Source organism: Phalacrocorax aristotelis, chromosome 3 (assembly GCF_949628215.1).
Source record: "Phalacrocorax aristotelis chromosome 3, bGulAri2.1, whole genome shotgun sequence".
NCBI lineage: Eukaryota > Metazoa > Chordata > Aves > Suliformes > Phalacrocoracidae > Phalacrocorax > Phalacrocorax aristotelis.
Window position 1 is genome coordinate 75,390,018 of NC_134278.1, and position 14,201 is coordinate 75,404,218.

General features: G+C 38.5%; 1 protein-coding gene across 10 annotated transcripts in view; it reads left to right on the forward strand.

Moving 5' to 3' along the window:
• MAP3K4 (mitogen-activated protein kinase kinase kinase 4) overlaps positions 1-14,201 on the forward strand; it is a 74,686-nt gene that overhangs the window by 54,409 nt on the left and 6,076 nt on the right. For 4 of the 10 annotated variants that reach the window (XM_075088043.1, XM_075088045.1, XM_075088049.1 and 1 more), the window contains 7 exons: positions 356-472; positions 4,177-4,277; positions 5,389-5,469; positions 7,025-7,216; positions 7,889-7,959; positions 9,418-9,534; positions 11,037-11,196. In XM_075088043.1, the coding sequence (XP_074944144.1) occupies positions 356-472; positions 4,177-4,277; positions 5,389-5,469; positions 7,025-7,216; positions 7,889-7,959; positions 9,418-9,534; positions 11,037-11,196 (839 nt within the window). Of the gene's footprint in view, positions 1-355; positions 473-4,176; positions 4,278-5,388; positions 5,470-7,024; positions 7,217-7,888; positions 7,960-9,417; positions 9,535-11,036; positions 11,197-12,103; positions 12,216-14,201 lie in introns of all 10 variants that reach the window. The other 6 variants (XR_012659696.1, XR_012659697.1, XR_012659698.1 and 3 more) reach the window with 3 other exon arrangements.

Consider the following 14,201-nt stretch of genomic DNA (forward strand, 5'->3'; position numbering starts at 1 on the left):
GTGAATATTTTTACACAAACAGAGGACCTTATTTTTCAAGAGATCAGCACAGTGTCAGACTCTACATTTGACTTTTTGTTTTGAAAGTTGCTTAGCTGTTGGCAGAAACTAGTACCACCCTAAAGATCTGGAGACTTTGGTTTTGAAGATTATTATTATTATTATCGTACGTATTGATAGTTCCGAAGCTTTTGAGACCCAGTCTTATTCCACATAAAAGTATTTATGTACTTCAAAAACTTTTAAAATCAGGCCTCATTATGCACACCTCAAAAGTTTATTTTTAAAATAAACTTTCAACTCCAAACATAGTTTTTTTTTAAACTGTTTCCTGAAGTTTTTCTTCTTGCCACAGCACGCGGAGTGTCCCTTGTGATGCACGGAACCATTGCAGCGTTGCTGTCAGTCGCCCCGCTCCCATCGGTAGCGACTCAGCTCAACCCAAACCTGTCAGCAGTGCAAATGATACCAGGTAGCTCCGCTCCATGACGTAGCAGCCTCATTCTATTTACATCACCCATATAACTGTTTCTGCATACTTGCGTCCTAGTAGATCACTTGCACCGTGCTTTTCCGTCCCATCATGTCTTCCACTGGCTCCTTCATTCATGTCTGACTTGAGCAAAATCTTATGTCTTAGAAATAAAACCGCTTTCAGATTTAGAATGCCTGAAAAATGTGGTAGTTAAAGCATGCGGTTCTGACATAGGTTACAAATTTGCTCAGTAAAAGTGTCCATGAAATTAACATACGCCAGTCAGTTCGCCGGTATAACTTTACTAAATAATTAGTATTGATAACTAACACTTTGCACTAAGATGACTGTAACATGGTAACATGTAAATAAGCCCAACAGTTTGTAGTTTTTTTGTTGTTGTTGTTGGCTAACAGTTTTGGTATTGTTATTGTCTGCCATAAATATTTTGAAATACAATATAGTGGCAAACCCAGAATTAAACACACAAAATTTCAGGAGGGTTTTTTTATTTCTTGCTACCCCTTTGGCTTCTTAGGGTTGTGCAGAATAAACTTAACATGAAAGAAGCCATTCCTGTATCAGGATATGTAACAAGAACCACTCCTGTATCATTTGTTTGCAGGGGTCACGAGTGAATTTTTTGGCAAACCTATGTTAGTATCTATCTTGCTTTTTGGCCTCTGATTTGGCTGTTACGTTTCAGGTGGTTGGTGTTCCTTCCTCCCATACCACAGTCAGACCATTGACATTTCTGCCGAGTTTTTAAACTTACTTTTTCTTTACTTCTGATGCCGCCCACACCCCTGACTGTGAAAATCCTGCTGTTCGCACAATGATATTACCTTAGGGTTTATAAATGGCTTTTTGGATTCTTATTTCTACTGCAGAGCTGTCTTGTACAAGAGGTTAGTATGCGTGGGGACACGTGGTCTGACTGTGTCACACAGCCATAGAGAAAAGAAAGAACAGGTAGTGAAGGAACAGCAGACGGATGGTGACCAAAGTGAACTTAGATACGATTTCATTATGAAGCATGCATTAAGGTGTTAAGAGGGAAGTAAATGGCCACTTCTTATATAAAAATCTTTCCTGCAACTCTTTTCAGCTTATTTTTATGACAAGATGTGACTTGCATCCTACAGTAGCATCTAGATGTACAGCTTGTGAGTCTGGGACCTTCTTTTGGTTGACAATACATCAAATATGTCTGAATTTTTGTCATTCAAACTACGTATATTTATTATATATCCTTCATGCTTCTGTTTTAAGTCCTCGGTTGAAAAAGACTGGGTAGGTGGTAGTCTGCAGCATTATGCTCTTGAAAAGCCCTTTTAAAGTAAGTAACATTCTAGAGAATTTTCACTGAGAGGTTCTGGCAGCTTTATAAGCTGGCAGGGTGATGGTTACTTACTATTTATGATTTTGGAAACACAGAACTTGTTTATTTAATAATTAGTCTTTACACAACATACGAAGTGGGATTTTTTTTTTCTAGACTATGTACAGCACTTTGAGCCAAGGCGTATTGTTGAAGTTAGTCAGTTTTTCAAGAGGGAGATAGGAGGCTAGCTTTTAATACTTCTAGGCTTTGTTGTGATTTATATACCGCTCAGCGCAACTGTCAGGTTTATAATTTGACACACCTGAATACAGTGGTGTATTCTGCATGTGTGTCCTACACAATATCAATCAAAGGGTGAAGGTTGGCATTTTTACAGTTTCTTCTAGTTCAAGATGATAGTCATTAGGAAGAAAAATGAGAATTCTACTTCTTAGTTGCAATCAAATGCGTAATACTTTCATGCATTGTAACATGAAAGTTGATGTGAATGCAGCATTTTAGTCAAATTGCTTAGGCCTGTTTTTCAGAGACTTGTATTTTTCTTAGAGGTCTCAGTTTTTACTTTTGTAATGGTTGTTAATAAAACATCCCTTGATATATATATTTTTTTTTTCATGTAGTGCCTGGATTTTTCAGTAGCATTGCTTAACCCCCTGTATTACCTAGGAAAAATTATTAAAGCAGAGACAGTTTTGGAGGCTGTTGGGGTTTTGCTTATTGAGGAAGGCAAAATATTATAACATAATGTATTTATAGCAAATTTCTGGTTTTAATATAGCTAAAAGAAAGGTGCAAACTTTAACACATTGCAGTCTTAATTATGGATTTCACTTATTTGTGCTCCAGAAGAGAAGTGGAGTCTGTTGGATCCTGTTGTCTGTTGGAAACGTTGGTCTGTTGGAAAGTGTTTTGTGGTTATGTATGCAAGAAGTGTGGGGTCCAGCTGCTGGAATAGCGCAGAAACAGAAAATTTGTATGCTTTCCAGAAACTCTTTAGACATTTATGACATGACTGTAGGCATTAAATACCTACTAAAAATTGAATGTAGGAACTTGATTGTAGGATCTTCATAAATCAATTGTACTAGGCAGTGCGTGGTGCACAAATGCCACCATAGTTCTATTGAAGTTTTTCATAAAAAATAATAAAAATATCAGTTTAATATAACTAGAAAGTAAAATCCAAAGCAGCAATACCTGGTCGTTTACACTGAGCTTTCTTATGGTTGTACATTTACACTATGTTTGTACTAATGACCTTTATAAATGTTTAATTTCTGAGCTAGCTGGGGTTATTACTCAGAATTTCAAATTTATCCAGGACTGGAACGTAAATTTAGCAAGTCTCCTTCTCTTTTACGCTATTTCCTTGCCTAATAACATGCACACAATCTTTCTGGACACACAGAGTAAAAGATCTGGGTGGCTAAGTTGGGCCTGAAATGGATTTTAGACACCTGCATTCAAAGCTATGATACTTAAGGTCCTGTGTTCAGCTCCTACAACATTTTAAAGCTGGTTTAACTTTGCCTGCTTTTAAGCTCTTTGTGCATCTAGAATTGTTGTGCTGTATGTGGATGTCGTATGCTGGGAATAACCTCAGCCTTCTTGCTGATTAAAACCTCAACTTCTTGAAGAGTACTGAGGATTTCCAGTGGTTCAGTTTCAGTTCCTCATACTTAAAAGATGTAGCTGGCAGTAGTAGGGAGTACAAAGTAAACATCGTATTGAGTACATTCACCTGGGAATAGGATGTCTTGGGATTGTGAAGATTGTGTCCTTTTTCTTTGTGTTTGGTTTTTTTCTGTTTTGTTTTTTTCCTGTGGGTGTTTTTTTCCTACTACTATTAGGTAATAATTGGATACAATTTGGAAGCAACTTTTGAATTACGAACTATGGACTGTGGCTGTATTTGCAGCACACTATGATCATATGAATTCAGTTACCACCCTTCATCTTATAATGTGGCTCATGTTATCACCCAGTTAAATCACTTCTGATTGTACATCCATAGCTGGCACCAGCTGCATCCTGCAGCAACTGTCTTAGTACTCATTATAGTGGATCCTGTTGATATGGGCAAGTAAGAGTTTCAAGTAGTTTATGCTTTTGAAGCTTAGGGCTTTTTCATACCAGGGCATAACTAAAATTATATTAAAAGTCTTCATTTGCAGGGAAAAAATAGCAGAGAAAGGGTTTTGAGATTACTTCTCAGTATAATTTTTTTTTCATGCTACTTTAATGGTTCATGTCCTAGGCTTCAGAGGTTCTTTCTCTTTAAAATGGCAGTTAAATTGTCACTAGTAGTTATTTAGCTCAATGCTAAGTTAATTAGTACAATGGCTCTTTTCAACAGGGGTTCCAGTGTCCCTGAAAATGATCGACTGGCTTCAATAGCAGCTGAGTTGCAGTTCAGATCGCTTAGTCGTCACTCCAGTCCCACTGAAGAGCGAGAAGGTGATTGTCACAGGGATAGATAGTGACCTGGATGTGCAGATGATTTATGTCGTTAACATATTTCTCTCTGTTCCCAGTTCATAGCCTTTCCAAAAATTTTTTTCACCTTTTCCCATTCACAAATCTTAGATTTTTAACTTCTAGGCTTATATTGTCAGAGTAAGTTCTTGTGTTTTTCAGACATATCCACTATTCTCTTGCCTTTTGTATTGTTTCTGAATTGTACCTGAAGGAATTTCTTGGTGTCTTACTAAGATACAATGTTAAAAATGAAATTATCTATGCCATTTGATAGTATTTCTAAATGCTGTTAATGAGGTATGAACTGGACCCATCAGGACAGCAAAGAGTTTTCGATCTAGTTCTCTAACTACCACTGCAGTATTCATCTTACAAATACTTGCTATTACTTGCATCCTGGAAGAAGGGACAGGGTGTGTGCCTTGATGTCCAGTCAGGATTCCTCCTTCAGCTTTCCCCAGCCCCTGTATATGTGGTATTTATGACAATAAATACCTTCAAACATTGATTTTTAAGATAATGTGTTTTGTGCAAATTAAAATGAAGTAGAAAATCCCAAGCAAAGTCGAATTCATATTTTGGTCATCCTGCAAAATGAAGTGGATTTTGAATAAAGAAATGCCTTAAAAATTTATACGAAGAGGTGTGGGGGATTTTTATTTTTTTTTAAGTAGATCTTGAAAATACTGTCTGCCTTATGCTTATTCCATTTTTTATGTACCTGTATGAATGGGAAACTGGCTACGTTTGGAATGAATACAGGTCTTTCTAAGCAACCCGAGAAGGTTGTTTTCCTAGAGATTTCTTACATACTTGTTTCTGAGTGCCCTGACTTGAAGTGCTTCCCTCAACTGTGGAAGGAGAACTCTGTTCTTGTTTAAATTAAATGCTGTTTCAGAGTAGCTTACTTATCTTTAGAAAACAAATGATGAAATTTTTTAATTCAAGAGCATACATTGCTATAAGGTTGCCTCTGTACTTGTAGGGTTTATTAGTCCTGATATATAAGAATCGGCTTCTGCTGAATATAGTGGTATAATCCTTAATATGAGATAAAGCCACTTTTATGCTCACAGTATTATTTCTCTAGAACCATCATATCCAAAAGGAGACTCAATTGGCTCGTCCCGGCGGAGTTGGGAGCTCAGAACTTTAATCAACCAGACCAAAGGTAGGTGTTCAGGAGCCACTGTAATGTCATGTCTATTAAACTAGTGCTGTAATAAGAGGTCGAATCTTAATGCTGATTGTGAAGAGGTTTTCACAGCTTTGTGCACAGGAAGGGCAAAAAATAAAATCCTGATTGCAGATAGAAGATACTGCTAACAAAATCACAAGGTGTACTCTCTGAGGTAGAAGTAATTAAACTTCATAAAAGTTACATCTTTTCAATTTCTGAAAGATACGCTAGCAGTTCTGTAAAATGAGCTAGTGTTTTGTAAAATTAGTACATCTATTACTATAGGAATTGCGGAAGTTTGCTGGCCCTATTCAGTGCCCAATTATGAATTGCATGAAGTAGGAAGCACTTCCTCACTTCCTAAGATCTCTCCCCAGCATGGGATTTTCTTATTTTAGGTGTCTAACAGCATGTGATCCTATACTGTTTCCCAAATTCAAGCCTATTATGGGGCTCCTTCCTCTCTGTTCTGCTTATTTTTAGGAAACTTAAATAACTTGATTACTTCTGAGACTCCTATACTGTACAGATATATACATGTAGCTTGCCTGCATATATTCTGGCAGGGTGGAACCTCATGAGACATTAGAAAAGTTTTCTGTCATGTAAAAACTGGTCTCATTATGTGGCTCAGACAGAACGCAGGAAGAACAGCAACATTTTTTTCTGAAATTCAGGTGACATTTTTTGTTCAGAACATAAACACTGAAGGAACTGAGTTTGTTTAAACTGGAAAAGAAGAATGAGGGAAAACTTGAAAATGTCTAAAAGACTGCAATGGGAACTGGTTTTGCTGTCCACTGTGAATAAGACAAAGACTTTGGTTTAAAGCAAGGCAGACTTAGTGTGAATGAAGTGGTATGAATTATAGGTGGGCAGTAGCATATATAATTTGGGAGTATCACTATCTCCATCTTTTGGAGGCTGTTAGAAACAGGTTAGACTACTGTCTGTCAACAGTGGCAGGTGTGTGATTTTTTTTTGTTTTGTTTTGTTTTTGTGCTTACAAGGAGGGGATAAATTAATACTACCCTGAGATTTCTTCCAGCCTCACTCACTGACAGGATTCTGTTTCACAATAAGACTTGAAAGCTAGAGTTATCTTATACGCCTAAACATTTGAAATAACAGATGCTATGAGTTCTCCTAGAAACCTCTCACATCTATGTAGAGCAAAACCTTACCTCTCCTTCTTTCCTTGGTGCTCTTAATGACCCTAACAAATTTCCACTATCTCTTGGTGGTTAGTTACAGGCCAAATGCAAACAAGTGGTGTTGCATTTCATACATTTAATTTCCTTTAATCAAGTAAGAGATGATTAGGAAAGTACCAGTATTCTCATTTTACTTTAGTTTCATATGTGATTCATAAGTGATAGTTTCATATGTGATGGCTAAGATGTTTTATTCTTTTCCTACATCTTAAATTAGACTCACAAAATAGTTGTCTTCTAACTTGGGTCACTTCATGTGATATCAAAAGGTAACAAAATACAAACACAGCGAGTATTTCTCAATCAAGGAAACTGTTCATCACTCTTTTTAGACACTGCTTCCAAGCAAGCACCGATTGAAGCTGTTCAAAAGTCTGTTCAGTTGTTTGAAGAAAGGAGATACAGAGAGATGAGGAGGAAGAACATCATTGGCCAAGTTTGTGACACACCGAAATCTTATGATAATGTCATGCATGTAGGTTTGAGGAAAGTGACTTTCAAGTGGCAGAGGGGAAACAAAATTGGTACGTTCATTATACCTTCCTTTATCAGCCTGAAATACCAAGCTTAGTATTTCTGAAGGAAATCCAAGACTGTCTTGAAGTCTTGGGTCTCCACATAAGCAGTATCAGCTTTACTGAAATCAGAATGTTAAAATACAAAATACTAATGCAGCAAGGATAGAACTTCAGTGAAGTTTTCACTGGTAAAATAACAAGAAACAGAGCAGGAGAAGGATTTGAAATAGACAGTTGCTTAGGTATGAACCTGCGATTCCTGCATGTGTTTAACCCTATAAAATGTTTGAGGTCTGTTTTTGAGAGAACCAGAAATATGAATGGAAATGAGCACAAACTTCGGGATTTGTTTAATTCACCAATATTGTTGTTGTTTTCCCCATATGATCATTGTTTCCTATCTGGTTTGGGATTTGTGGGGAAAATCCTCATATTCCTGAGATGTTTCCTTTCAGGTCAGCCTGTTAATATAACGTTTTTACTTTTAATCAGCTTGAATTCAGGACTATGAATGTAGTATCAGGTGTTACAGGGTAAATGCTACTTGAAATTTTAAATTAAAATACAGGCAAATAATCTTGGCAAGCTCAGTTTTCAGTGGTGTTTTCTCATTGCAGTTGATGTACGTGTTGCGTGTTGAATGTAGTGTAATTAATGTTTCATATTTTAATTCTGCAGGTGAAGGCCAGTATGGGAAGGTCTATACTTGTATCAGTGTTGACACTGGAGAGCTGATGGCTATGAAGGAAGTGAGTACTCTGTATACAAGAATCACTACTGCCCTTGTTTTCTTCCAAACTACATGTGCATGACTTAGCAGGCATTAAGGATTTCTGAACACTGTTGTTAGCTGACTGGAAAGGATGGGAGGACGAATTGTTTCTTCATGTAGCCACATCTGCTGTTATCACTTGTTCCTCCTGAAGTTGCTTAAGCTTTTTCTTTTCAGTTCACAATTTTCAATTTAAATGCATGTAAAATGGATTTTTTTATTAATCTCATAGGGGTATTGTGAACTTAATGAATGCTTACTTAAAACGTGTGAACTCCCATTAAGAGATCTTAAATTATTTTGGAAAGAGTTTTCTGTTTAGTGAAGACTGTGCACAAACTTAGATTCTACTTTGCAGTATTTCATCTTGCATTTTATTCCTTTCTGCTTTATTCTTTAAAGCAAAAGATAGAAAGTGTTTTTCAGCTTCTCCTGTAGTTTAAGTGAGCTAGGCTGAGTCACAAAACTGTTGACTAACTCGGTGGGAGCAGAAAATTTAATTTTCAGGATGGAAGTAAGTAAAGCTGTGTAGGCGTAGAGATCTATTTTCCCTACAGCACCTTGTTTCTTAGAACATTCGTATTGTTTAGTTTTATTGCATTTCTACATCTTCAGACAACTGTGAGCATCAACTGTTCACAACAGTTACCATGCCAGCCATTTGATGCTAGAGCATTTTATGAGCCAGTTCTTCCACACGTGTAATACATGTGTGATCCCAAAGGTGTGGAAAAGCAGGACTGGGCTTGTGCTTAACATCTTGTACCATACTCATTCACTGAATAACTAATAACAACACTTGAAATTTTGCTGTTGGTTTTTTTTTGGGGGGTGGCGGTTCTCTTTTGGGTTTGTTGGTGTGTTGTGGGGTTTGTGTTTTGTTTGTTTGGGGTTGTTTGGTTTTTTTTTTTCTGATGATGAAATAACATTTCCCTCCCCCCACCCCACCCCTGCATCAGTAGCACTCAAAGCTGCTTTCTAGATACAGGTGCTTTTTACAGATTAGCATGTCTTTGTTCTTTAGCAGAAGAATAAATAAGTTAAATGGACATTGTTTGAGAGACACTTCACCAGTAGGCTAAATATAGAGTATCCTGCCTTTTCCTGTAGTATTTTTAACTTCCAGAATTATTTCACCAAGAAACATTCCCCACCTCCCCACTGTGGGCTTAAATGCAAACTGTTTGCAACTTCCAAATAAAAGGCTTTTCTGGATTTCCTTAAGAGTACCTTGGGAGAAAATTTATTTATTTTTAAACTGATTAAAAACATTGTGTCTTGTGTGATGGTGCTATTTAAAAATAAGAATTTTTAAAAAGTGTTTTTTCTTGGTTTGTGTGTTTGGGTTTAGGATGGGTTGTTTGGGGTTTTGGGGTGAGGTTGTTCCTTAGTATTTTGAAATAGTGGCAAAATAACAACAAAATCTTTCTTGCAGATAAGATTTCAACCTAATGATCACAAAACCATCAAAGAAACAGCCGATGAGTTGAAGATTTTTGAAGGCATCAAACACCCAAATCTCGTTCGTTATTTTGGCGTGGAGCTCCATAGGGTAAGAAAACGTAAATTAGTGGGGCTTTTTATAGGGCAGAGGGAAAATCCTAAGAAGCTTTGGATCATGGAGGTTTTACTTGAGAACATACTAGTTTAGCCTAATTGTCTGGATATCTCTGTGAATTGTAGTCTGTCTTTTTTCCTCTGAATGCTGAGGTCTCTGAAACATAGTTTGGAGAAATTCTTTTGGAACTGGTGCATAAACAGAGATGTTCACAATAAGTGAATAGAGTGAGTAATGCTGGAGCTATTCTAATGCTGCTACTCTTTTTAACTGCTGTAAAAGCAAGCTGTATCATATACAGTATGGTAACTTTTGTGTGTAGATGAAGACTAGACAGCCTAAAACCCTTCACTGTTAGCAGGAAAGGTTGTATCAATATCTTGTTGATTCCTGGAAAAAAATTTGTGCTGGCATTTAATTCCTGATGCCAGTCAAGTATATTAAGGAAGCAGATCTTTTGGAATTCAGCTAGCATCTCTTCAGAAGGAAAAATGCGTTTTCTTACTTGAGCAGCAGAACTAATGAAGCCTGGTTTTCTTACGGAGCTGGATTCCAGAGTTGCATCCTGAGATACTCCTACTTCTTACTCCTCTCTGCTTCCCATGTGCCCTTCCCACCTACCCTTGTGAGTCTCGGGTCCTTCCTGTGACTCTACCCAGTGAGGCAGGCAGGGACCAGGGTGCCTGGTGTCTGGCTGGAAAGCAGTGTGTGGTTTTGACTGATTTGCTCAGTATGAATGGGTTGATTTGCTGTGACCCATTGCTGGTTTAGGAGGGGACAAAGGCTGCTTTCTGTCTGCATTTCTTTACTCAGGGACACAACTTTGGGTGTCTGTGCCACTGGGTCACTGGTTTCTCAGGCTGGTTCTAAGAGCTTAGTGTCTTTGCCATCTTTTTGTATGAATTAAGTGTGGCTGAAATTGGCTGGGCTTGGAGACAGAGAGAGGGAACAAGAACCTAACTTTTCCTTAAGTGAGTTAGAGTTGGCATGCTTGTTCAAGCCACAGACAACACCAAAAAACTTGCTCTCCCTAAGCAATCAACACACGATATTGCAGGAACTGGGAAGGAAAGAAAGAAAAAAAATCAAGCTCCAAACTTTCTTTCTAAATATGCAAAGGTTCTTTTTGTATTTCTGCATAATATACATACAGATTTCCAGAGTGCTTTTTGGTTGATGCCAAAGTAACGTATTTTATACCACCAAATAGTATCTGCTGAATACAAATGATGCAGATAGACAGGTAGCAGAGATTTTTCCATAGCTGTGCAACAGAATATATGAAGTTGAAGCATACCCAAGAAAATATAGTTCTGAATAAATGATTTATTGGATATTCCATGGTAAAAGGTACTTCCATTACTTTTTTCACAAACAATGAAGGATGGAAGAAAAACTTGATCCTAATTTAGTTTTGTTTTTTTTTTAAAAACAACAAACAACAACACAAAACCCAAAACTAAAACCAATGAAATCCGGTTTGGTTCCCACAACAGGAAGAAATGTACATCTTCATGGAGTACTGTGATGAGGGCACTCTGGAGGAGGTATCAAAACTGGGCCTTCAGGAGCATGTCATTAGGCTCTACTCAAAGCAAATCACGGTTGCTATCAATGTACTACATGAACATGGTATTGTTCATCGAGACATTAAAGGTAACGTTAATCAAAAAAGGTAATGTTGTTTCAGTGTTGTAGATGAGGGTGGAGGGGAGCGATGGGGGGCATACTTGCAGACTTAGCGCATGTTACCTATAGAGCCATTAACTGTATAAAGCCTTCCACTCATTTTTCAATTTTCAGTGTACAAGTTACTGGCTAGTTGTGTGCTTATTTTTAACTGCAGAACATAGAAGTTGTTCACAGTTGGCATTGCAAACTCAGAAATTCTGCCCGTGATTTGTATAGTTTCTGTAGAGGTTGTTAAGATTGTTGGGGATTCATCCAAACTCAAATTTTGGTGCTTTTATTTCTAGTACTAATATACTGAGTTATGTAATGCTGTTTTTCTTCTCATCTATGCAAGAAACAATGGTGTTTCTAGGAGCTGAAAAGCAGTGTACAGTGCTAGAGTTGTTGATCAGAACTTTCCTTGTGATTCCCATTTTCCAGAGGAGCTTTAGGATTTCAGACGAATGGTTGATTAAACATAGTAATAAAAGCCTTCTTAAAAGAAGTTAAAGGGATATAGTAAAACTGCTTATCTAGTGGTTTTTTTTTTTTGCCACACATTTGTCTACTCATGCCTGGCTCTCAGCTTTTGCTTACAAAATGAGCAAACTGGAACTACAGTAACTGAAGGGGGGTTGGTTTTGGCATTTGCTTAAGGCATCCAGTGTCAGTCTGCATCTCACATTCATTTTTCTTTTCCTGCGCCTTCCAAGAACATCCTCCATGTCTAGTTATCTTGGTTTTGTTAGTCTGGCATATATTGCTCACCTATGGCAGAAATGTAACGGTAGGTAGGGGAAACGATGCACACACTATGCCCTGCGAATGCTCATTTTATGACAAGGCAGTGCAACGCAACGATGCTGGGTTTCTATGTCCCTCTTGCTCACAGGGTTTTGAATCACCGCAGCAGTGTAGGAGGTTCCCAGTTGCTCTTGGTCCTTTGGCCTCGTGCTTCTCATTTGGGAAAAGAACTATCTACGATCCAGAGGCCTTCCACCCAGGTAGGCCACTCTTGAGTCAGTTTTGGCTTTTTTTCCTAGAAAACACTTTCCCTCACTCCATTCCCCAGCAATCTTGCCTTTTCTTGTTCTCCTTCCTGACCAAATGTTTCTCTCCATGCTTTTCACAGTGCCTTCCTTGCCCTTTACTTGATCATTCCATATCCAGGTTCAGCTTAGCTGGATTACGCTCTCCTGGAAGCTTGTTGTGATCAAAATCCAAGGCTGGCTGACAGGGATTTCTTTTGTGCTGCTCTGTCATTGCTGATTTCTGGATCTATTTCCAAATAGGTCTTCCTCTCAGCAGGGAAATGCAGCGAACTGAGAAGAGCTGTTCAACAGAACTGTAACGCTATGTTATCTGAGGGCATTTCTGTTGCAAGAGGTTCCTCATACCAGATGTTGGGGTGTCCCTTGAGAATAACAGCAGCTATAAACAGAGGGTCACTGCAGACACATCTATGCGTAGACCTTCCTGAAACTTAGTGACAGAATATGAAGACAGAAGACAGAGGGTATTTTTATAAAGGAGGCCTGATGGTACATTAGAAGTGTCTTGCTCTCTGTCTCCTTTTATGCTAACATCGCATCCTCAAGTTTTCAGGCTAAGAGCAGTAAAGAAAAACACTCTGGTTTTACTTTTAGCTCTTCTGTAGTCACGTACTCTTCTTTTTCTGATAAGGAAGAATGATAATACATAATTCAGACTGCCAAAACTACTTTCCTGTGGAAATCTCACTGGCAGATCACACTACATCTCTCGTGGCCAGTTGGCTATACATCACTGCGGATGTGTTTCATTCAGCAGCAGATAGCTACTTCTTAGAGTGATTTTTATATCCCACAGCTGGTGTCTGCAAGTATCTTGTGCTCAAAAATGGAATCTTTTGGTTAATAGTGTCCTCTTGTGCCACTGTTGTCTTTCAGATGGCTATTATGGCATCCAGTTCTATGAGTGTAAAAGACGAAGCAAGACACAGCTGCCTTGAATCCTTTTTCAACCCATGGTTGTGAGACCAAACTGAGGGTGGTGTTGGCTGGCTTTTACACTTGGCTGCCCTGGTTTTGATTAGTCTGCATCCATGTGTAAAGTAGTTGGTGCTAGTATGTAGCAGGTGATGAAGTCTCTTGGGATACTTTTTCAATCTTTCTTCTGGGTACTGGATTTTAACCCCTGTGGCTAAGCCCAGATTCCTCAATTATAATTACTTTACTTTTTGCAAAGAAGCTGTTCTGCTCAATGATTGAGAATGACGGAATATTTAATGCGGAAGGGAACATCTGGACATCTCTGAGACCAGGAAGTTTTCATCAAAGTGTTACTGTGTTATTGTCCTCTTGTGCACTTTGTTGTTAGCTCAAAATTTCTGATTTTCCTGCCTTCATGTCTTCATGAAGAGCACAAGGGAAGGAAGGTCATTCAGTAAGTAATGGAAGCCTGCTCAGCAGGAGACTGTGGGCATGTGTCATACTTTCGAAGAGGCTGAGTAAAAGAGAACGCCAAAGCTGATATTCTCATCAAAGGGTAGCATTTGGCCTGCTTGTTTCTTGAATGAATTTGGCAGCTGCGCTGCTCAAGTACTGGATGAGGAATGTCTATGAACTGCCCCTCTTTGTGGAATTATGCTACACTCTTTAGTAGGGCTTTTGGTGCTGGTCCTCAGACTCGCAGTATTTATACCAGCACCTGTGGAATATCACGCTAGTGTGGTTTTCACTGGGCGTAATATGGGGCTGACATGGCACAGAGATGTAGGGCATGAAAATTCAGTTTAAATGCTTTGGGTCATGGCTTTTGTTTTCTCTAGCAAGGGTACAGCGTTTGATATTTGCTCTTTGTTTTCAGTCTGCCCAGGTCTTGTGGTATAAATGGCAGCAGGGCTGTGCAGAACTGGGCTGCCTGTTGCCTCTGCCAAGTACATCCAATGGAGATGTTTTTGATTGCGAGAAGGAGGAGAGGAACAGATGTGCATGTTGTGCCTTTGCTGT